The 24,802-nt window shown below is 36.8% G+C and overlaps 1 protein-coding gene across 3 annotated transcripts in view; it reads right to left on the reverse strand.

The window, feature by feature from the left end:
* GRID2 (glutamate ionotropic receptor delta type subunit 2) overlaps positions 1-24,802 on the reverse strand; it is a gene marked incomplete at both ends in the record, with an annotated part of 1,386,303 nt that overhangs the window by 144,299 nt on the left and 1,217,202 nt on the right. For all 3 annotated transcript variants that reach the window (XM_079709016.1, XM_079709017.1, XM_079709015.1), the window contains one exon: positions 5,641-5,807. In XM_079709016.1, the coding sequence (XP_079565142.1) occupies positions 5,641-5,807 (167 nt within the window). The remainder of the gene's footprint in view (positions 1-5,640; positions 5,808-24,802) is intronic.

Raw genomic sequence — 24,802 nt, forward strand, 5'->3', positions numbered from 1 at the left:
CTTGTAAATGGCCTTCCTCAGTTAAACTCTGTCTTCGTCTAACCCAACACCTGGGACCCTTCAAATACTCCTTTCTCTAGATATTCTCCTCTTCAGAGCCCCACAAAGCTGGTGAGGACACGAGCTGTAGGCTGTGTTTGAGTCCTAGCTCTACTTGTCATTAATGTGTGCCTTTGTAAGATACTTAACTCTGAGTCTCAGTTTCCTCAAATTTATAAATGCAATTAGTAAATGCCCAATTCACAGAGTTGTGGTGAGCATTATATGAAATACATCAAGTGTTTAGCATAGTATATGCTTATTAGACAGCAGCTATCAATATTCTGGTGTATCACATTGAATTTTCGCTTCTCTACCTGTATTCACCAGCCAACATTCTCTCCAGTCAAGTTGTTCTTTCTCATTGTCCTTTCAATACACGATGACTATTTTCACTTGTTATTTCATGTTTTTCTGAGTTTCATGTTTTTCTTACCTGTACCCGTCCCCATATCCAAATTCTATTTTCCCTTGAAGTCTTCCAGCTCAAGTCTAATAAAATCTTTTCTATCCTACCCAGCAATGATTTCCTTTTCTCTAATTTTTTCAGCATTGTCTATACCATGCAGTTTAATGTATAAGTTCATATTACTTAATGTTGACATACGTATGTCGATAACGTCACTCCTGCTCTCAGAGTGGAAGGACTGTATATATTTTGTATGTCTAAAGAGAAAACAATTAATTTGTTTGTTTGACTTCTGGTTATATCCTTCCAGCCAACCGAGTGCAGAGCTTTAAACCAGTTGGTGACTTATTTTGGAGCTGCTATAGGCAATCAGTGGAGGCTGCTTTTTTCTGTTCTTGAAAAGGGAACAAAGTGCTTAGAAAGTTGGGAAATAAAAGGATTAGGGCTCTGTGATTTTAAGTTAAAGAAATATTTTCTGCCTTCCTTTTGGGAATGAAATTATAAAAATTCTTACAGCTGTGAGTGGAAAGAAAGGTGGACATGTGATGTTTGTTTTCTCTTGTCAGTTTTACTAATCATTGTATGAAAAATTATAGAAACCAAGATAAATAGAAAATTATTATGATAAGAGTAGAAGACTTTTTAATATCAAGTAAGCACAAAGGATAAGTACTCAATGTATTTGATTATAAGTAAATAGGATCATCTTTGAGCATAAAGTTAGGTAGATCTTTTATTAATTCATCAAATATTTATTGAATGCTTACTCTATGCAGGCATGAGGTAGGCACTGGAAAAAGACTACATCCAAGTAGTTCAAAACGAAACAAATAGGGCTTCCCTGGTGGCACAGTGGTTGAGAGTCCGCCTGCCGATGCAGGGGACATGGGTTCGTGCCCCAGTCCGGGAAGATCCCACATGCTGCAGAGCGGCTGGGCCCATGAGCCATGGCCGCTGAGCCTGCGCATCCGGAGCCTGTGCTCCGCAACGGGAGAGGCCACAGCAGTGAGAGGCCCGCGTACCACAAAAACAAAAACCAAAAAACTAAACAAATAAAAATAGCCAATTATAGACAAATAATGAAAACATCATAAATCAAGGGTTATGATTAATTCTATTCTGTGCCCCTAAGAGAGAGAGGAAGAGAGAGATTAGAGAGGCAATCTCTAAGTGTTTATTTAAAACACAGTTTGTTACTCTGACAAATCAGAGTATGTGATAAGGAAAACCTGTCCTGGAAATCTAATCTGTGCTCAATAAAAAGATACTGGATCACAGAAAGACAATAAATAAAACACAGTATGTTAAAAGTGTACGTCAATTTTGGGAGCCATCATGTCTGGATTTGAATCTCAGTTCTAATACTCAATAGATTGGTGAACTTGGACAAATTACTTTACCTCATCTGTCTCAGTTTCTGTGTCTATAAAATGAGGATAATTATAGTACTTACCTCATGTAAGAACTCAGGGTCTGGTACACAGTAAGCATTATACAGTATGTTTTATATTATTTTTATAAGCTTTTAAAAGAAAGATAAAGGAAGACAAGGCACATGAACACCAAAAAACTAAACATAGAAGTAGAAAATTTCAAAAATTTCCAGTTTTATTGCTTTTTTTGTGATTCTGAGCAAGTTATTTACCCCTTTGGACTAGTTACATCCCTGGTAAAAAAAGGGAACTACTGTTCATTCCATTTCTAAAAATTCTGAAATTCTGTGATTAGGTTGAAATATTGTTTCTGCATCTTTGCCACTCTCCATGAATTCAACCAAATCATTCTCCATGCAGTTTGAAATATGTCCTTGTTTTTGTGCCACTAGGTGGTTCTATTCCCAAAGTTTAGGGTTAGCAGCCAATAGGCAAAAAGGGACTCTTTTATTGATGAAGCATAAAATTAAACTCATGAGTTAGTTACTCCTTGACACCCACTAAGATTTGAGAACAGAGGTGAGCTTGTACTAAATGCTCAATAAATATTGTTTTGTTATCTTTTTAGCCTTATGAATAGTTAAGGTTCTAAGATCAACAATGGAACTAATTTTATTAACAGCATTATGATATCACTCTGAAAAACTCAGTTCTCTTCCATTCATAGATGTCTTTAATGTAACAACTTCTGATGATTTTATTATACTAAGAACTATTATGAGACAAAGGCCACAGAAAACGTTTGATGAACAGATAGTGTCAGAGAATTCATTGTAAACATTAGCCATCACACTAGTACTCTGACCCATATATCTGGTGAGATATATAAATTCTTTAATTTCTGCTACCAAATTATCTGGTATCTGTAGAGACCAACGAAACAAAATTCTTCTATCCAAATCTACAGTCATATATTGTAGCACTTATTGGTCCTTAAAAGTCACTCCTGTGCATGTCCACTCTCATACAATTGCACAAGTGAGCATATCACTACAGCCTATGCCTCTGATGCCTGACATGATGCTTGCCAAAGCTCAGGACCATCCACTCAGTGTAGGTACTTGTAGACTAATAACTGTGCACTAATATGCAAGTGTGTAATAAACAGACATTTCATATGATTGTTCTGAAGTCATTAAAACGTATAAGCATACAAGATATTGGGCAGATAGCAGATAATAAATGTAGTTACTATATCATTATATAATATTTATTACATATTAAAGTACTTTGATATCTAATATGTGTGGTATAGGCACATAGATACTTGAGATGTAATTAGTATTTACTTATTAAAAATCACTCTGAATACTGTCATTTCACTGAATATAATCACATGAGCAATCAGTGATCTAGTTTAACCAGTGGTCCAGGATAAGTTGTTGTAGTAAAGCTATTTATAACAATTTCTAAAGTATAATACAATGATTAAGTGTGATGTCTCTATAACTTTTAAATTAGTTAATAAAAAGGAGTTCTTTTTTCCCTGATGGCTATAGCAAAAGGGAATGAATGCAGATATTTTCTGGGTTCACGGAGAGAGTTTAGGTTCTAGAAACGCTGCACATATGTATAGAGGGGGACTGTGGCCAGATCATGTTTCTTTCCTCTCTCTTCCTCCAGATGTCCAGGGGACTAGGATGCAGGGTGTCATTATTAAGGAACTCCACAGAGAAGGACAATTTAAATTGTCAACATCCAGGATGCTAATCAAAGGAAAAATAATGCTCATTGCTTAATATTGTGTTTTAGTAGTTCAATGAAATATATTCACTCAGAATTAAAATCTCTGTAACGTAAGACACCACATGGATAATAAGAAATAGAACATTTGGTGTGATTGATTAAATATTTCTTTAATTGCTATTATGTTTGTGTATTGATTTTTTTTTTTTTTTTTTTTTTTGCGGTACGCGGGCCTCTCACTGCTGTGGCCTCTCCCGTTGCGGAGCACAGGCTCCGGACGCGCAGGCTCAGCGGCCATGGCTCACGGGCCCAGCCGCTCCGCGGCATGTGGGATCCTCCCAGACTGGGGCACGAACCCGTGTCCCCTGCATCGGCAGGCGGATTCTCAACCACTGGGCCACCAGGGAAGCCCTGTGTATTGATTTTATTGGCTTCATTTTCTTTGGCATAAAAGACCCAGAAATCAGGTCTGGAAACAAAAAATACCTGTAGTGAAGAAAAAGCCAATTAACTGCAACTAAGGAATAAACAATCCTTTTCCTGATGACCTGGTTCATGTGAAGGGTCCATTAAACTTCTCTGCTGGTCTTTTACCATAAAACCCTGGCATTCCCTTCATTCCATTATGCTTTCCATCCTCTCTTCTAAATTCATAAAAACAATGATGTGCCTCTTCTAACAAGTAGAAGAACAATGGTGGTCCCTGGGACGAAAAGCTGCACAGAGACCTGCAGTTGACCCGCAACTCGCAGCAGAATTCAGCCAAATCACAGCCCTTACGTTCCATCAATGAGAAATAACTTTTTGTGTGTGTGTGATGTGGACCATTTTTTAAGTCTTTATTGAATTTGTTACAATATTGCTTCTGTTTTATGTTTTGGATTTTTGGCCACGAGGCATGTGGGATCTTAGCTACCTGACCAGTGATCAAACCTGCACCCCCTGCATTGGTAGGCGAAGTCTTAACCACTGGACCACCAGGGAAGTCCTGAGAAACACCGTTTTTAAAGTCACTGATTTGGGTTGTTTGCTACACAGAAAAGGTGATTAATGTAGGACCCTAGAGTTAATTTAATATCTTCATTTGCTGATAAAGAGAGAGGCCTAGGTTTTTAGTTAGCTAACAGAAGAGTTATAACATAAATTTGGACTACTGACTTGTTTTGTTAAACACAAAATGCCTGGCTTTCTGTTATCTTGAAATTTGGAGGAATACAACTCAAACAGTTTAAAATTTGGGGCCTTAGTACTACCTAGAGTACTACCTAGTACTGCTCTCTTTCATCTGGCTTTAGCTTTTAGAAAATAGGTACAAAAATATCTAATAATAAATCAAATAAATCAGTGGCAAATAGAAAATACTTCTACCTGAAAGATATTTCTCTCTTTTAGGTCCAACCTTGTTTGGTAGTAGAGATAATAAAATGCAGTGATCTTGTAAATTCCTTTCAGGCCCAAGTCTTTCATCTACATCATTAATATAAAATATACATTTAAAATTTTCTTTCTTAAACAACTTATAATAGAAAATTCTGATTTGAGGATGAGTATAATTTCTTAATAAACTGTCTCCTAAATTTCCATGACAAAGTTTCATGTATACTTTGACACCAATGACAGACTCTAAAATTTTTACTCTTTTCCTTTGAAAAATTGATATGGAAACATCCCTATCAGTATGTGCTTCAAAACTTTAACCTGGTCCTGAAGTTTATTTTATGCTTTGGTGTTTTTAGAAAGGAATTAATTTTGCTAACTCTATGACAGTTTTAGTCCCTAAAAATTCAGAGGCTAAACTCAATTAAGTTTTTATTTTATTTTGTATATCAGTTTTTTGAGAATAACCAGTTATATGCAGCAATAACTTTTCCCTTTTTATGAGAAAAATAATACTTTAATACATGCTTCAGGAAATGTCTTATTGAACAATCACTTAAAATTCCCTTTTGTTATTGTTTACTGTGGTTTTCCAAACAAAGAAAACAAAATGTAGTAAACTAAATGGGGTAACCAAGTGGATTTTCCTTTTTCTATATTTCCTCTCTTCTTATTTGGACCACACACAAATCTTACCTTTGTGAAAAAACATCCCGGTAAGGACTGCCATGCTGCAATGCAATTCCATATCCTCGATCAGCAATAGTATTCCCAATGGTGTAAAAGGCGCAGTCTGGGTCATTGATAGCCACATATTCCAATACAGCTGCATCCCATACAAAAGCATAATTTCCATATTTTACCTGTGCAAATATGGAGAACAAAAGAAGAAAATGGGATTTAAGGTTGGAATTTTAAGTCATATAGACAGGATAAAAAATGTTACATTGGTATATATTTAATTGTGCAAAAAATTAATAGGACCTGTATTTCAAACTAAACACCTATTCTGCATGAGAATTTGGCTTCTGGTTAATTTACAGCTCTGTTCTCTTGGAAATATAATAAAGTTGGAATGTAAAATGATGCCTGAGTAATAAATGTCATCTGAACTGGGAGAAGAGTAAGTGCAGGAAAGGAAACCATATCATTGAGCTTCTCTGAGTGCAGTAATTCTTATAGCTGGCCTTGTGTCTTTGGGGACCCTGGAAATTGTGCTTTTGGAGTTGTTACAAGAGATATTGACTCCTTTGGATTATTAGGCTTCTAAGCCAGATAGGCTTTTGCACCCACCCAATATGGGTATCACCTTCTTGCCTGTGATGTATATTCTAAATGAATTCTGCAAGTAAAACTCACACTGAAGAGAAATAACTAACACTGGCCTGCTGGCAAGATACATTTCTTGTCCTTCTAAGTTAATCTGTTGCCAAGTGTGACCTATGGTAATCTTGTAGCCAAACTTGGTGGGCATTGCGATAAGGAAAAAAATAATTATACAACCTTGTCTATCACCATGTAGGGAACATGACTTTATTCTGGGTTGTTTACAATATCTTTTTTTTTTTAATTTAATTTAATTTTTTTTATTAGTTTCTGCTTTATAACAAAGTGAATCAGTCATACATATATATCTGTTCCCACATCCCTTCCCTCATGCATCTCCCTCCATCCCACCCTCCCCATCCCACCCCTCCAGGCGGTCACAAAGCACCGAGCTGATCTCCCTGTGCTATGCGGCTGCTTCCCACTATCTATCTACCTTACGTTTGGTAGTGTATATATGTCCATGCCTCTCTTTCGCTTTGTCATAGCTTACCCTTCCCCCTCCCCATATCCTCAAGTCCATTCTCAAGTAGGTCTGTGTCTTTATTCCCGTTTTACCCCTAGGTTCTTCATGACATTTTTTTTTTAATTCCATATATATGTGTTAGCATACGGTATTTGTCTTTCTCTTTCTGACTTACTTCACTCTGTATGACAGACTCTAGGTCTATCCACCTCATTACAAATAGCTCAGTTTCATTTCTTTTTATGGCTGAGTAATATTCCATTGTATATATGTGCCACATCTTCTTTATCCATTCATCCGATGATGGACACTTAGGTTGTTTCCATCTCTGGGCTATTGTGAATAGAGCTGCAATGAACATTTTGGTACATGTCTCTTTTTGAATTATGGTTTTCTCAGGGTATATGCCTAGTAGTGGGATTGCTGGGTCATATGGTAGTTCTATTTTTAGTTTTTTAAGGAACCTCCATACCATTCTCCATAGTGGCTGTACCAATTCACATTCCCACCAGCAGTGCAAGAGTGTTCCCTTTTCTCCACACCCTCTCCAGCATTTATTGTTTCTAGATTTCTTGATGATGGCCATTCTGACTGGTGTGAGATGATATCTCATTGTAGTTTTGATTTGCATTTCTCTAATGATTAATGATGTTGAGCATTCTTTCATGTGTTTGTTGGCAGTCTGTATATCTTCTTTGGAGAAATGCCTATTTAAGTCTTCTGCCCATTTTTGGATTGGGTTGTTTGTTTTTTTGCTATTGAGCTGCATGAGCTGTTTATAAATTTTGGAGATTAACCCTTTGTCAGTTGCTTCATTTGCAAATATTTTCTCCCATTCTGAGGGTTGTCTTTTGGTCTTGTTTATGGTTTCCTTTGCTGTGCAAAAGCTTTGAAGTTTCATTAGGTCCCATTTGTTTATCTTTGTTTTTTACAATATCTTTTAGTGATTATCTTTTTTTCCCTCAGTAACCTAAGTCAAAATTTTATCAAAAATAAATACTGATATTAATAAAGTTAATTTAGAAAATTATTACATATACAGAATTTAATGAATTCATAAAATAGAACAAATAATTAAATCAAATATTCAGTTTGTATTTTGCTTATTTATTTATTTGAGGGGAAAGTAATTTCTTGGTAAATCTGATTAGGGAAAAAGAAAAAATGTATAAGTACAGGTAGAGGGAATGATGTCAGCGAAATGGGTGAATAGGAGGTCCCCCACCTTCATAACCCAGAGAAACAACAATTTGGCAGCCATCCACAGACAAAAGTGCCTTTGTGTGAGCCTTGGGACCCAGGATACAAAACTCTGGTGGAGTCTAAAACTGACAAAGAATGCTCTCAGAAGGTAGGCCTGTACCCCAGTGGCTGGTTGGCTAACTGTGGTCCTGGCTGCAGTCCTAGAAGCAGCCCTATTTCCCTGTGGGCTCTGCTCCAGATATGTAAAGGTAACAGGAAAGGATGTCCATTCTCACCACTTGTATTCAATACAGTACTGGAAGTTCTACCAGAGTAATTAGACAAGAAAAAAAAATCCACATTTGAAAGGAAGAAGTGAAATTATCTCTATTTGCAGATGACATGATCATATGTGTAGAAAATCCTAAAGAGCATACAAAAAACTACTAAAACTAATAAATTCAGTCAAGTTACAGGACACAAAATAAACATACAAAAAATTGTGGCATTTCTATACACAAACAACTATCTGAAAAGGAAATTAAGAAAATCCCATTTACAAAACAACAAAAAGAACAGAAGAAAGTAAACCAAAGAGGTGAAAGATTTGTACAGTGAAAATTACAGTAATGAAGGGAATTAAAGAGGACACAGATAAATGGAAAAACATCTTATGTTCATGGATTGGAAAAATATTGTTAAAATATCCTGACTACCCAAAGTGATATACAGATTCAATAAAATCCCTATCAAAATTCCAATAGGGCCTCCCTGGTGGCGCAGTGGTTGAGAGTCCGCCTGCCGATGCAGGGGATACGGGTTCGTGCCCCGGTCTGGGAGGATCCCATATGCCGCGGAGCGGCTGGGCCCGTGAGCCATGGCTGCTGAGCCTGCGCGTCCGGAGCCTGTGCTCCGCAACGGGAGAGGCCACGACAGTGAGAGGCCCGCATACCACAAAAAAAAAAAAAAAAAAAAAAAAAAATTCCAATAGCATTCCTTACAGAAATAGAAAAAACAATCCTAAAATTCATATGTAACCACAAAAGACCCAAGATTACCAAAGCAATCTTGAGCAAGAAGAACAAAGCTGGAGGCATCATGCCTCCTGATTTTAAGATATGTTGCAAAGCTATAGTAATTGAAACACTATGGTACTGGCATAAATACAAACATATAGATCAAGGGAGCAAAATAGAGATCCCAGAAACAGATCCACACATTTATGGTCAACGAATCTTCTGAAAGCATGCCAAGAACACATAATAGGGACAGGATAGTCTCTTCAATAAATGAAGCTGGGAAAACTGGATGTCCACACAGAGGAAATGAACTTGGACTCCTATCTCACACCATATACAAAAATCAACTCAAAATGGATTAAAGACTTAAGCATAGGACCTGAAACTGTAAAATTCCTAGGAGAAAACACAGGGTAAAAGCATCTTGACATTTGTCTGGATAATGATTTTTGGATATGACATGATCAAAAACATAGGAAATGAAAGCAAAAACAGACAAATGAGCTATCAAACTAAAAATCTTCTGTACAGCAAATGAAATAATCAACAGAGTGAAAAGGCAGGCTATAGAATGGTAAAAAAATATTTGCAAACTATATATCTGATAAGAGGTTAATGTCAAAAAAAATATATAGGGAACTCCTACAACTCCATAGCAAAAACATATAACTTGATTAAAAAATGGGAAAAGGACATTTCTCGAAAGAAGACATACAGAAGGCCAAAAGATACATGAAAAGGTGCTCTGTATTACTAATCATCAGGGAAATGCATATCAAAACCACAATGAGATATCATCTCAAACTTGTTAGAATGGCTATTATCAAAAAGACATGAAATGACAAGACTAAGTGAGGAGATGGAGAAAAGGGAATACTTGTACCCTGTTGTTGGGGAGTAAATTGTTACAGCTAGTAGGGCGGCTCCTCAAAAAAAAAAAAAAAAAACAGAACTACCATATGATCTGGTATATATCCAAAAGAAATGAAATCAGGATCTCAAAGATATATATGCACTCTCAGGGTCATCACAGCATTATTCATAATAGCCAAGATACAGAAACAACTTAAATGTTCATCAACAGATGAATGGGTAAAGAAAATGGATAAAGAATAATGAATATACAATGGAATATTATTCATCTTTCAACAAGAAGGAAATTCTGCCATTTGCAACAACATGGATGAACCCAGAGGACATTATGCTAAGTGAAATAAACCAGACACAGAAAGACAAACACTACATGATCCCACTTACATGTGGAATCTAAAATAGACTCACAGAAGCACAGAGTAGAATGGTGGTTGACAGGGGCTGGGAGGTGGGAGAAATGGGGAGATGGGGGTCAAAGGATACAAAATCTCAGTTATGCAAGATGAATATATTCTGGAGATTTAACATACAGCATGGTGAGTAGAGTTAACAATACATGGTATTACATATCTGAAATTTGCTAAGAGGGTAGATCTTAAGGGTCCTTATGACAAGAAACCGTAACTATGTGAGATGATGGATATGTTGATCAGGCTCATTGTGGTGATCATTTCACAATGTATATTTAGATCAAAACATCAAGTTGTGTACCTTAAATATATATCATTTTTTTGGCAGTTGTACATCAATAAAGTTAAAAATACAGATAGAAACTGGAAATGAAATAAAATATTCAGAAAGATGTTCAAAAATAACTGTATGCATGATTCTATAGTAATAAAATATCAATAATGTTGATAATTTCCTGGAAAAAGAGAAATCACCAAATTTTCTCAAGTAGAAGTAAAAATGTCTCTAGCACAAAGAAAGAGCTAAATTAACCTTGATACTAAAATATGAGGAACCTCCAAAGATCTTAGTCTTGTTCTCCCCAAAATATCAGCAAACTGATTTTCATGGTATAGTAGAAGAAAAATGTAGCATTATTAAACAAAAACTATCAACACTGCTTCAGTATTAGGAAAGTTATTGGGATAATATATATTATAAACGAGGCTTTATAAAATTTTTAAATGATCTTTCAACAGACACCAAAAATATATTTGACAAAATTGAAAACCATTACTTATATCCTATCTACCTATCTATCTGTCTGTCTATCTATCTACCTATCTAGTAATGAACAAATAAAAAGTTTCTTCTTTAATGATGTATAGAATAGAATAACTACCTCAAACAAGCAGCACATCTTTTGGAAACTGAAACTTTAATGGCATTACCATCAAAGCCAAGAAAATGGTGCCTACTATACCCCCCAAACTTAACATGATTGTGATCATTTTAGCCTATGCAATAAAACAGGAAACAAATTCTGATTTCAAGCTATTGGGACAAAATTATCATTATTTGATGACATACTTATGAAGTCCAAAAAAATCAATGAAAATAATAATAGAAAATGGAGATGTGGTACATATATACAATGTAATATTACTCAGCCATGAAAAGGAACAAAATTGGGTAATTTGTAGAGATGTGGTTGGACCTAGAGTCTGTCATACAGAGTGAAGTAAGTCAGAAAGAGAAAAACAAATATCGTATATTAACGTGTGTGGAATGTAGAAAAGTGGTACAGACGAACCTATTTTCAGCACAGGAATAGAGATGCAGATGTAGGAAACGGACGTATGGACACGTGGGGGGTGTGGGGGTGGGATGAATTGGGATATTGGGATTGACGTATGTGCACTGCTATGTGTAAAACAGATAGCTAGGGGGAACCTGCTGTATAGTGCAGGGAGCTCAGCTCAGTGCTCTGTGGTGACCTACATGGATGAGATGGGTGGGGGTGGGAGGGAGATCCAAGAGGGAGGGGATATATGTATACATATAGCTGATTCACTTCATTGTACAGCAGAAACTAACACAACATTGTAAAGCAACTATACCCCAATTAAAAAAAAAGAAAAAGAAAAGATTTCAACAAATAGATATATGAAAATCAACTGCTTTTCTATTAACACATCAATAAGAGATAATATATAACTTGACTAAAAATATCCATTTACACTAAATACAAATATCTAGGAATAAATTTAACCATAAATGAGTAGGATTGTATAAGAAATCTTCAACACTTGACTGAAGAAGACTTGAACTCATTTCTAGATAAGATGTAACATATTCCTAAAAGAACAGATGCACAATTGTAAAAGAAATGTCAATTTTCCTCATGTTATTTGATACTTAATGCAATCTAAGCAAAATGTCCAAAGAATGTCTTAGGACTTATTAAAATCTTTGCATATTTACTTGGAAGAAAATAGATGAGAATAGCAAAAAATTTTGAAAATAAAAAATGGCTGGAGACTTAGAATACTAAATAGTGAAACATGCTATAAAGCTTAAAAATAAAATAGCACAGAACTTTGAGAATAGAAAATTGGCAGAATAGACATAAAAGCTTACAGAACTGATAAAAGTATACAAATGTCATATATAGACTGTATTACAAAGACCGCAATCCAAATCAGTGTGGCAAATAAGAAATATTTTTAAAAAATAGTAAGTGATTATTTTAAAAGGTCAATATCAAAGCACTATGTCACACCATATACAAAATAAATCCCTATAGTGTAAAACATTAATTATAATGGACAGAGAACCCAAATTTTAAAAATCCACAAAACTGGAAGAACATGTAAGACTGTATTTTCTGATGCTGGAAAAAGAATAGGATATCTAAACATAAATGTAAAGAAAGAAAATATAAATAAATACTTGATACATTTAACTCAGCCCTCTGTATCCATGGGTTTTGCCTCCATGGATTCACCCAACTACAGACAGAAAATATTCAAAAAATAAAATTCCAGAAAGTTCCAAAAAGATTTATCCCAGATTAAGTTGGAGGTTGAATTTGCTGTATGCCTGCAACTATTTACATAGCATTTACATTGTATTTGCAACTATTTACATCACATTTATATTGTATTAGGTATGATAAGTAATCTAGAGATGACTTAAAGTACATGGGAGGATGTGTGTAGGTTATATGCAAATACCATATCATTTTATATAAGGCACTTGAGCATCCCTGGATTTTTGGGGTCCTGGAACTAATCCCCTGCAAATACTGAAGGACAACTATACTGCCTTTTAAATATATTTGCTTAGACCAGGCCAATATCAGATACTCGATAAAAAGTCTTGCATGAAATATGGTCTAAAACCTTCGGACCAGTTTACTGTGCTCAGTGGATATTTATCTTTGTTGGGAGTGAACCCCAACCAAACCATGGGATCTTGAAACAGATAAAAGAAATCATTCGATGCAACTATTCATGGAGTGTCTACCGTATCCTAGGCACTCTGTTAGGTACTATGGGTCAGTGTTTCTCAAAATGTGATGCTATTAGAATTAAAATTACCAGGGAATTTTTGTGGTAAAAAATGTAAACTCCAGACTCAACCCCAAACTTATTTCATTGGAATGTTTGGTGTTTGAGGCCTGAGAATATGCATTTTAACAATCTTGAAAGTTGACAATCATATGAACACTGATTTTTAAATAAAATGTTTTTGATTAAAAATAAGTAATATGGGGCTTCCCTGGTGGTGCAGTGGTTGAGAGTCCGCCTGCCGATGCAGGGGACACGGGTTCGTGCCCCAGTCTGGGAAGATCCCACATGCCGTGGAGCGGCTGGGCCCGTGAGCCATGGCCGCTGAGCCTGCGCGTCCGGAGCCTGTGCTCTGCAACGGGAGAGGCCACAACAGTGAGAGGCCCGTGTACCGCAAAAAAAAAAAAACAAATAAAAAAAATAAGTAATATAATGAGGAAACATTTTAAACATGAGGCTTGATATAATTATAAAAACTGACATATTCTGGGAATGTTTGTGTGGGAAGGGTAAAATACTTGGTTAAGTTACCTCTACATTGATTACTCATATCTGCATAGTCATCCCACAGTCCTTGCTCTCTCTGCTCTTTTGCACTAATCACTGTAGGGAAGGAGTTCTTAGCTGAGTGAGACCTCTGTACTGAAAGACAGATTAAGAAGAGAAGAACATACAGAAGTTTATCAACATGTGTGCCTCTTATATACAAGGGAGATGTCCAGGAAAAATTGAGTAATTGAAAGAAGTGAGTTAGAATTCAGGATTAAATACCACCTAAATAGAGAATGGGAGGGGGGATATAGGCCATTTAGGAGAGAGTGAATGATTTTCAGCAAAGATGAATGGGCTTTAGAAGAATAGAAGGGTGGTATGATAGTTTGTGACAAAAGCTTGTCTGGGTGTGGTGTTGACTTCTAGTCTCTTCTGTGATGAGTCAATATTCCCTGGTTGATGAAACTCCCGAGGAGAGAATTTATGACAATTGAGTTCCTTTTGGAGGACTTATCTTTAGGCAAATACATGGAGTTCAGAGAAAGCCTGTCCCTGCATTTGCTGTTTTTCAAGTGTCTGCAGCTCAAAATAATATATCAATGTTGCATATTTTGGGGTGGCATATTCTGCTACCCTTCAACACCAAGTTTCATACCTGCTATTTTAGCTTTCTGGGTCTACACCTACAGTCACAGAGAGATAGGAGTGACCTTGAAGCCTCCTCTAGCAACCTACTTTGATTTTTGCTATTTTCTTCTGTTTCAAACAGCCACTCTGGCCTCCTGGATCCCCTTTCAGCTTCTTTACAACCATCCAGGGACCTCCCCAGTTGGAGACATATTGCTTTGCTATTAGAAAAGTGTTCTAGCATTGTTGTTAATGCTTTGTGAACTGTAGACAACTTTATGTATGGTAACATTATCATTGCCATTATATATATGTGTCTAGTAATTCTAATGTTACAAAGCATCATGAATGCTTTTAAGAAAAGAGAACCATTAAAACAGTATGATTGAAGAACTACAGTCCTGCAGCCTGTGGAGTGAAAACCACACTCAGAGAAAGATAGACAAAATGAAAAGGCAGAGGACTATGTACCAGATGAAAGAACAAGATAAAACCCCACTAAAACAACTAAACGAAGTGGAGATAGGCAACCATTAAGAAAAAGAATTCAGAATAATGATAGTGAAGATGATCCAGGACCTCAGAAAAAGAATTGAGTCAAAGATCAAGAAGATGCAAGAAATGTTTAACAAACACCTAGAAGAATTAAACAATGAAACAGAGATGAACAATGCAATAACTGAAATGAAAACAACACTAGAAGGAATCAATAGCAGAATAACTGAGGCAGAAGAACGGATAAGTGAACTGGAAGACAGAATGGTGGAATTCACTGTCGTGGAAGAGAATAAAGAAAAAAGAATGAAAAGAAATGAAGACAGTCTAAGAGACCTCTGTGACAACAATAAACACACCAACATTCGCATTATAGGGGTCCCAAAAGGAGAAGAGATAAAGAAAGGACACAAGAAAATATTTGAAGAGATTATAGTCAAAAACTTCCCTAACATGGGCAAGGAAATAGCCACCCAAGTCCAGGAGCACAGAGAGTCCCAGTCAGGATAACGCCAAGGAGAAACACGCCGAGACACATAGTAATCAAATTGACAAAAATTAAAAGACAAAGAAAACCTATTAAAAGCAACAAGGGAAAAACAGCAGCATATAAGGGAACTCCCATAAGGTTAACAGCTGATTTCTCAGCAGAAACTCTACAAGCCAGCAGGGAGGGGCATGAAATATTTAAAGTGATGAAAGGGAAGAACCTACAACCAAGATGACTCTACCCAGTAAGGATCTCATTCAGCCTCGAGAGAGAAATCAAAAGCTTTTCAGACAAGCAAAAGCTAAGAGAATTCAGCACCACCAAACCAGCTCTACAACAAATGCTAAACGAACTTCTCTAACTTGGAAACACAAGAGACGTAAAGGACTCACAAAAACAAACCAAAACAATTAAGAAAATGGTAATAGGAACATACATATTGATAATTCGATAATTACCTTAAATGTGAATGGATTAAATGCTCTAACCAAAAGACACGGGCTCACTGAATGGATACAAAAACAAGACCCGTATATATGCTGTCTACAAGACGACCACTTCAGACCTAGGGACACATACAGATTGAAAGTGAGGGAATGGAAAAAGATATTCCATGCAAATGGAAATCAAAATAAAGCTGGAGTAGCAATACTCATATCAGACAAAATGGACTTTAAAATAAAGAATGTTAGAAGAGACAAGGAAGGGCACTACATAATGATCAAGGGATGAATCCAAGAAGAAGATATAACAATTATAAACATATATGCACACAACATAGGAGTACCTCAATACATAAGGCAACTGCAAACAGCTATAAAAGAGGAAATCGGCAGTAACACAACAATAGTGGGGGACTTTAACACCTCACTTACACCAATGGACAGATCATCCAGAGACAAAATTGAAGGAAACACAAGCTTTAAATGACACAATAGACCAGAGAGATTTAACTGATATTTATAGGACATTCCATCCGAAAAGAGCAGATTACACTTTCTTCTCAAGTGCAAACGGAACATTCTCCAGGTTAGATAACATCTTGGGTTATAATTCAAGCCTTGGTAAATTTGAGAAAATTGAAATCATATCAAGCATCTTTTCCAACCACAACACTATGAGATTAGAAACAAATTACAGGGAAAAAACATAAAAAAACACAAACACATGGAGGCTAAACAATACGTTACTAATAACCAGGAGATGACTGAAGAAATCAAAGAGGAAATCAAAAAATACCTAGAGACAAGTGACAACAAAAACACGATGATCCAAAACCTATGGAATGCAGGAAAAGCAGTTCTAAGAGGGAAGTTTATAGCAATACAATCTTACCTCAAGAAACTAGAAAAATCTCAAAGAAACAATCTAATCCTACACCTAAAGGAACTAGAGAAAGAAGAAAAAACAGAACCCAAAGTTAGCAGAATGAAAGAAATCATAAAGGTCAGAGCAGAAATAAATGAAATAGAAACAAAGAAAATAATAGCAAAGATCAATGAAACTAAAAGCTGGTTCTTTGAAAAGATAAACAAAATTGATAAACCTTTAGCCAGACTTATAAAGAAAAACAGGGAGAGGACTCAAATCAATAAAATTAGAAATGAAAAAGAAGTTACAACAGACACTGCAGAAATACAAAGCATCATAAGAGACTACTACAGGCAACTCTATGCCAATAAAATGGACAACCTGGAAGAAATGGACAAATTCTTAGAAAGGCATAACCTTCCAAGACTGAACCAGGAAGAAATAAAAAAATATGAACAGACCAATCACAAGTAATGAAATTGAAACGGTGATTAAAAATCTTCCAACAAAGTCCAGGAGCAGATGGCTTCACAGGTGAATTCTATCAAACATTTAGAGAATAGCTAACACTCATCTTTCTCAAACTCTTCCAAAGAACTGCAGAGGAAGGAATACTCCCAAGCTCATTCTACGAGGCAACCATCACCCTGATACTAAAACCAGACAGAGATACTACAAAAAAAATTACAGACCAATATCACTGATGAATATAGATGCAAAAATCCTCAACAAAATACTAGCAAACAGAATCCAACAACACATTAAAAGGATCATACACCATGATCAAGTGAGATTTATCCCAGGGATGCAAGGATTCTTCAATATATGCAAATGAATCAATGTGATACACCATATTAACCAATTAAAGGAGAAAAACCATATGATCATCTCAATAGATACAGAAAAAGCTTTTGACAAAATTCAACACCCAGTTATGATAAAAACTCTCCAGAAAGTGGGCATAGAGGGAACTTACCTCAACATAATAAAGGCTATACACGACAAACCCACAGCAAACATTATTCCCAATGGTGAAGAAATGAAAGCATTTCCTGTAAGATCAGGAACAAGACAATAATGTCAACACTCACCACTGTTATTCAACATAGTTTTGGAAGTCCTAGCCACGGCAATCAGAGAAGAAAAAGAAATAAAAGGAATACAAATTGGAAAAGAAGTAAAAGTGTCACTGTTTGCAGATGACATGATACTATACATAGAGAATCCTAAAGATGCCACCAGAAAACTATTAGAGCTAACCAATGAATTGGGTAAAGTAGCAGGATATAAAACTAATGCAGAGAAATCTCTTGCATTCCTATACACTAACAATGAACAATCTGAAAGAGCAATTAAGGAAACACTCCCATTTACCGTTGCAACAAAAAGAATAAAATACCTAGGAATAAACCTACCTAAGGAGGTAAAAGACCTGTATGTAAAAACTATAAGACCCCGATGAAAGAAATCAAAGATGACACAAATAGATGGAGAGATATACCGTGTTTTTGGATTGGAAGCATCAATATGAAAATGACAATACTACCCAAGCAAGCTGCAGATTCAATGCAATCCTTATCAAATTACCAATGGCATTTTTTAAAGAACTAGACAAAAAATCTTAAAATTTTTATGGAGACACAAAAGACCCCGAATAGCCAAAGCAATCTTGAGGGGAAAAAACGAGCTGGAGGAATCAGGCTCACTGACTTCAGACTATACTACAAAGCTACAGTAATCAAGACAATATGGTACCAGCACAAAAACAGACACATAGATGAATGGAACAAGACAGAAAGCCCAAAGATAAACCCACGCACCTGTGGTCAACTAATCTGTGACAGAGGAGGCAAAGATATACAATGGAGAAAAGACAGTCTCTTCAATAAATGGTGCTGGGAAAACTGGACAGCTACATGTAAAAGAATGAAATTAGAACATTCTTTCTGCATCTCCTGAGATGATCATATGGTTTTTCTTCTTCAATTTGTTAATATGGTGTATCACATTGTTGATTTGAGTAAATTGAAGGATCTTTGCATCCCTGGGATAAATCCCACTTGATCATGGTGTATGATCCTTTTAATGTGTATTGAAGACTTCTGAAAGAATAGGACAGAGACTAGACATGCTCATATGGCCCCTATACTTGGGCATGTGCATTGACGACCTCTGCAGGAACAGGAAAGGAATAGACCTGATGATAGTGCGCTCTCTACAGGGAAATGAAGACTTCTGGAGGAACAGGACAGAGATAGACCTGCTCATAGTGCACAGGGAAATGTGCATTGAGGACTTCTGGAGGAATGGGACAGGAACTTGACCTGTTGATAGGGTGCTCTTTAAAGGGATATGTGTATTGCTGTTGGTGGGAACGTAAATTGATACAGCCACCTTGGTGAGTAGTATGGAATTTACTTAAAAACTGAAAATAGAACTACCATATGACCCAGCAATCCCACTACTGGGCATATACCCTGAGAAAACCATAATTTAAAATGACACTTGCACCCCAAAGTTCACTGCAGCACTATTTACAATAGCCAGGACATGGAACCAACCTAAATGCCCATCAACAGATGAATAGATAAAGAAGATGTGGTACATATATACAATGGAATATTACTCAGCCATAAAAAGGAATGAAATTGTGTCATTTGTAGAGACGTTGATGGACCTAGAGACTGTCATACAGAATGAAGTAAGTCAGAAAGAGAAAAACAAATATCATATATTAATGGATACATATGGAATCTAGAAAAATGGTACAGATGAACTGGTTTTCAAGGCAGAAATAGAGACACAGATGTAGAGAACAAATGTATGGACACCAAGGAGGGGAAGTGGGGCGGGGTGGTAGTGGTGGTGGTGGGATGAACTGGGAGATTGGGATTGACATGTATACTCTAATAGGTATAAAATAGATAACTAATAAAAACCTGCTGTATAAAAAAAAAAAGACTGCAGAAAAAAAACCCAAAACAGTATGATTATCATCTGCAGCAAGGCCCATGAAATGTTGCATAGTAACCCAAACTATATTAGTTTTTCAAAATATCCCTGGCCTTTTTCATCTACTAAAACATACAATCACTGTCCTTTGGATGGTTTTTAAATATTAAATTAAAACTATCTAGAACATACTCATCAACAAAACCTAAAATCACTTTCAACAGAATAATAATTGAAGGTTTGGCCTGGGAAATTTTCAGTCCATCTGAATAGCTGATGGACGTTACTTAAAATTTTTCAACTAGTCTTTGTTGTTGAGGTCATGTTTGGATAAGCAGTTGAATTGTGGGCCATCAATTTATTTACCAGTGAATTCCATGCCAGCAGAGTAATTCATACAGGTCAAACAGAGGGCAAAAGTGTATCTGGGAGCTGCATGTCATCAACATATTCCAGGCCTCGTTTGTAAGGAAGGAAAGGAATCCATAATGGCATCTACCTCCAATATTATTAATTCCTGGTGCCCAGAATGCTATGGTGATTGACAGACAGAACATGGTAGCTATTGATGCTCAAAAATTGTGTCCTCATAATAGTGCCAAGATGCCAATAGCCTGTGGTGGATTACTCACTACCAAGATTATGCCAGGAGCTAGGTTTTGTTCCATTTCTACAATATTTCTACAGAAATCTTTCTTTGAATTTCATTTTACTAATAATCATTATGCATTAATTTTAAGATCCTAAAGGGATCTGTAAGGTATATAAAGGTGAGTAAGATTTTGGCCCCTGCTCTCAAGCTGTTTACAACTCAGTAGTGGAGATAAATCAAGCACTAAATTGCTGTAACACAATGTATTTTATGGTAAGTACCATGAAAGAAGCTTGAAGTGTTAAAGTTGTTTAAAGGAAGGGGAACTTAATTTTCATTGGTGGCGTTGGGGGGAATCAGCACAGCCTGCTCAAATATTCTGGTAACTGAAATAGTTGTACAAGAAAACCCAAAATATTTATTTAAGTTCCTTATCTTTTTTTTTTTTTTTTTTTTTTGTGGTACGCGGGCCTCTCGCTGTTGTGGCCTCTCCAGTTGGGGAGCACAGGCTCTGAACGCACAGGCTCAGCAGCCATGGCTCACGGGCCCAGCCGCTCCGCGGCATGTGGGATCTTCCCGGACCGGGGCACGAACCCGTGTCCCCTGCATCGGCAGGCGGACTCTCAACCACCGCGCCACCAGGGAAGCCCTAAGTTCCTTATCTTTAATGGCTAACTGATTGAATAGAGACACCCTTTGTTGATTATTTCTTTTTTTTTTTGCGGTACGTGGGCCTCTCACTGTTGTGGCCTCTCCTGTTGCTGAGCACAGGCTCCGGACGCGCAGGCTCAGAGGCCATGGCTCACGGGCCTAGCCGCTCTGTGGCATGTGGGATCTTCCTGGACTGGGGCATAAACCCATGTCCCCTGCATCGGCAGGTGGACTCTGAACCACTGCGCCACCAGGGAAACCTTGGTGACCATTTCTTGTTCACGCACAATCTTTTTTTTTTTTAACGTCTTTATGGAGTATAATTGCTTTACATTGTTGTGTTAGTTGGTGCTGTATAACAAAGTGAATCAGCTATACATATAGATATATCACCATATCCCCTCCCTCTTGTGTCTCCCGCCCACCCTCCCTATCCCACCCCTCTAGGTGGTCACAAAGCACCGCACTGGTCTCCCTGTGCTATGCAGCTGCTTCCCACTAGCTATCTATTTTACATTTGGTAGTATATATATGTCAATGCCACTCTCTCACTTCGTCTCAGCTTACCCTTCCCCCTCCCTGTGTCCTCAAGTCCATTCTCTATGTCTGCGTCTTTATTCCTGTCCTGCCCCTAGGTTCTTCAGAATAATTTTTTTTTTTAGATTCCATATATATGTGTTAGCACACGGTATTTGCTTTTCACTTTCTGACTTACTTCACTCTGTATGACAGACTATAGGTCCATCCACCTCACTACAAATGACTCAATTTTATTCCTTTTAATGGATGAGTAATATTCCATTGTATACACGTGTCACATCTTCTTTATCCATTCATCTGTAGATGGATACTTAGGTTGCTTCCATGTCCTGGCTATGTAAATAGTGCTGCAATTAACATTGTGGCACATGACTCTTTTTGAATTATGGTTTTCTCAGGGTATATGCCCAGAAGTGGGATTGCGGGGTCATATGGTAGTTCTATTTTTAGTTTTTTAAGGAACGTCCATACTGTTCTCCATAGTGGCTGTATCAATTTACATTCCCACCAACAGTGCAAGAGGGTTCCCTTTTCACCACACCCTCTCCAGCATTTATTGTTTGTAGACTTTTTGATGATGGCCATTCTGACTGGTGTGAGGTGATACCTCACTGTAGTTTTGATTTGCATTTCTCTAATGATCAGTGATGTTGAGCATCCATTCATGCGTTTGTTGGCAATCTGTACATCTTCTTTGGAGAAATGCCTATTTAGGTCTTCTGCCCATTTTTGGATTGGGTTTTTTTTTTTTTTTGATATTGAGCTGCATGAGCTGCTTGTATATCTTGGAGACTAATCCTTTGTCAGTTGCTTCGTTTGAAAATTTTTTTTGCATTCTGAGGGTTGTCTTTTCATCTTGTTTATGGTTTCCTTTGCTGGGCAAAAGCTTTTAAGTTTCATTAGGTTCCATTTGTTTATTTTTGGTTTTATTTTCATTTCTCTAGGAGGTGGGTCAAAAAGGATCTTGCTGTGATATATGTTACAGAGTGTTCTGCCTGTTTTTTCCTCTCAAAGTTTTATAGTATCTGGCCTTACATATGGGCCTTTAATCCATTTTGAGTTTATTTTTGTGTATGATGTTAGGGAGTGTTCTAATTTCATTCTTTTACATGTAGCTGTCCAGTTTTCCCAGCACCACTTATTGAAGAGGCTGTCTTTTCTCCATTGTATATTCTTGCCTTCTTTATCAAAGATAAGGTGACCATATGTGCGTGGGTTGATCTTTGGGCTTTCTATCCTGTTCCATTGACCTATATTTCTGTTTTTGTGCCAGTACCATACTGTCTTGATTACTATAGCTTTGTAGCGTAGTCTGAAGTCAGGCAGCCTGATTCCTCCAGCTCCGTTTTTCTTTCTCAAGATTGCTTTGGCTATTCGGGGTCTTTTGTGTTTCCATTCAAATTGTGAAATTTTTTGTTCTAGTTCTGTGGATAATGCCACTGGTAATTTGATAGAGATTGCATTGAATCTGTAGATTGCTTTGGCTAGTATAGCCATTTTCACAATGTTGATTCTTCCAATCCAAGAACATGGTATATCTCTCTATCTGTTTGTGTCATCTTTGAGTTCGTTCATTAGTGTCTTTTAGTTTTCTGAGTACAGGTCTTTTACCTCCTTAGGTAGCTTTATTTCTAGGTATTTTATTCTTTTTGTTGCAGTGGTAAATGGGAGTGTTTCCTTAATTTCTCCTTCAGATTTTTCATCATTAGTGTATAGGAATGCAAGAGATTTCTGTGCATTAATTTTGTATCCTGCTACTTTACTAAATTCATTGATTAGCTCTAGTAGTTTTTTGGTAGTATGTTTAGGATTCTCTATGTATAGTATCATGTCATCTGCAAACAGTGACACATTTACTTCTTCTTTTCCGACTTGGATTCCTTTTATTTCCTTTTCATCTCTGATTGCTGTGGCTAAAACTTCCAAAACTATGTTGAATAATAGTGGTGAGAGTGGGCAACCTATCTTGTTCCTGATCTTAGGGGAAGTGGTTTCAATTTTTCACCATTGAGAACGATGTTGGCTGTGGGTTTGTAATATATGGCCTTTATTATGTTGAGGTCAGTTCCCTCTAATCTGACTTTCTGGAGTGTTTTTATCATAAATCGATGTTAAATTTTGTCAAAAGCTTTTTCTGCATCTATTGAGATTATCATATGGTTTTTATCCTTCAATTTGTTAACATGGTGTATCACATTGATGGATTTGCGTATATTGAAGAATCCTTGCATTCCTGGGACAAACCCCACTTGATCTTGGTGTATGATCCTTTTAATGTGCTGCTGGATTCTGTTTGCTAGTATTTTGTTCAGGATTTTTGCATCTATGTTAATCAGTGATATTAGCCTGTAATATTCTTTTTTTGTAGTATCTTTGCCTTGGTATCAGGGTGATGGTGGTCTCATAGAATGAGTTTGGGAGTGTTCTTCCCTCTCATGCACAATCTTTTAACCTTCTAGTTTTCTGCAGTTTTCCATTTGTCAGGTGAAGAACTGTAAACATTCAATGTTATTTGCTCAAATATTTACGTTTCTTGCCAAGTAAAGTGAAGAAAGGGGAAGTTATTTGTAAAACCTATACCTGTACTCCTCACTGTGCTATGAATTATGGCATATTTGTCTTCCTCTGTAGAATGCCCTTGTCCTGGATGCCCCAGTTCCAACATCTCCATCACAACCTAATGCTGAAAACACTTTTCAGTTTATTAGGCAACAGTCTCCTGTAATAACTGCAAAAATTCACGCTGCAAGCAAATAGACTTATCACTACCTGTTATCTCAATGACTTTCATTTCATTTTGTTTTGTTTTTAATATTCATTTAGCTGTGCTGGGTCTTAGTTGCAGCACATGGGGTCTTCGTTGCGGCATGTGGTATCTTTAGTTGCAGCATGTGGACTCTTAGTTGCGGCATGTGGGATCTAGTTTCCTGACCAGGGTTTGAACCCAGGCCCCGTGCACTGGGAGCACAGAGACTTAACTGTTGGACCACCAGGGAAGTCCCGACTTTGGTTTTAAGTGGGAGACCATATTCTTTCTCACACAAATCTTTAATTTATCAAATTCCTTCAAAGTTCACTTCAAAATCTAGAACTACAGGGAGACAGTGATGATGATCCCTTTTTATTAAAAAAAAAAAATCAGTGGGAATAATTATGTAAAGGTGATATTTAAACCAAAGCATAAGATAAGAATTCCCCTTACTGAAGAAGGAATATCTGTCCTCCACTTAGAAAGCATTTTTCACTCTTGAAAATGCCTTTACACATAACTTTATTTGTTCTTTACAGCACTGTGAGGCAGCTGATATTATGACACCTAATTCACAGATGTGGTAATGGAACTTGCTCTAAGTCCTAGCAATTACTTGTGGTAGATTTGGA

The sequence above is a fragment of the Hyperoodon ampullatus genome (genome assembly GCF_949752795.1).
Source record: "Hyperoodon ampullatus genome assembly, chromosome: 1".
NCBI classification, from domain to species: Eukaryota; Metazoa; Chordata; class Mammalia; order Artiodactyla; family Ziphiidae; genus Hyperoodon; species Hyperoodon ampullatus.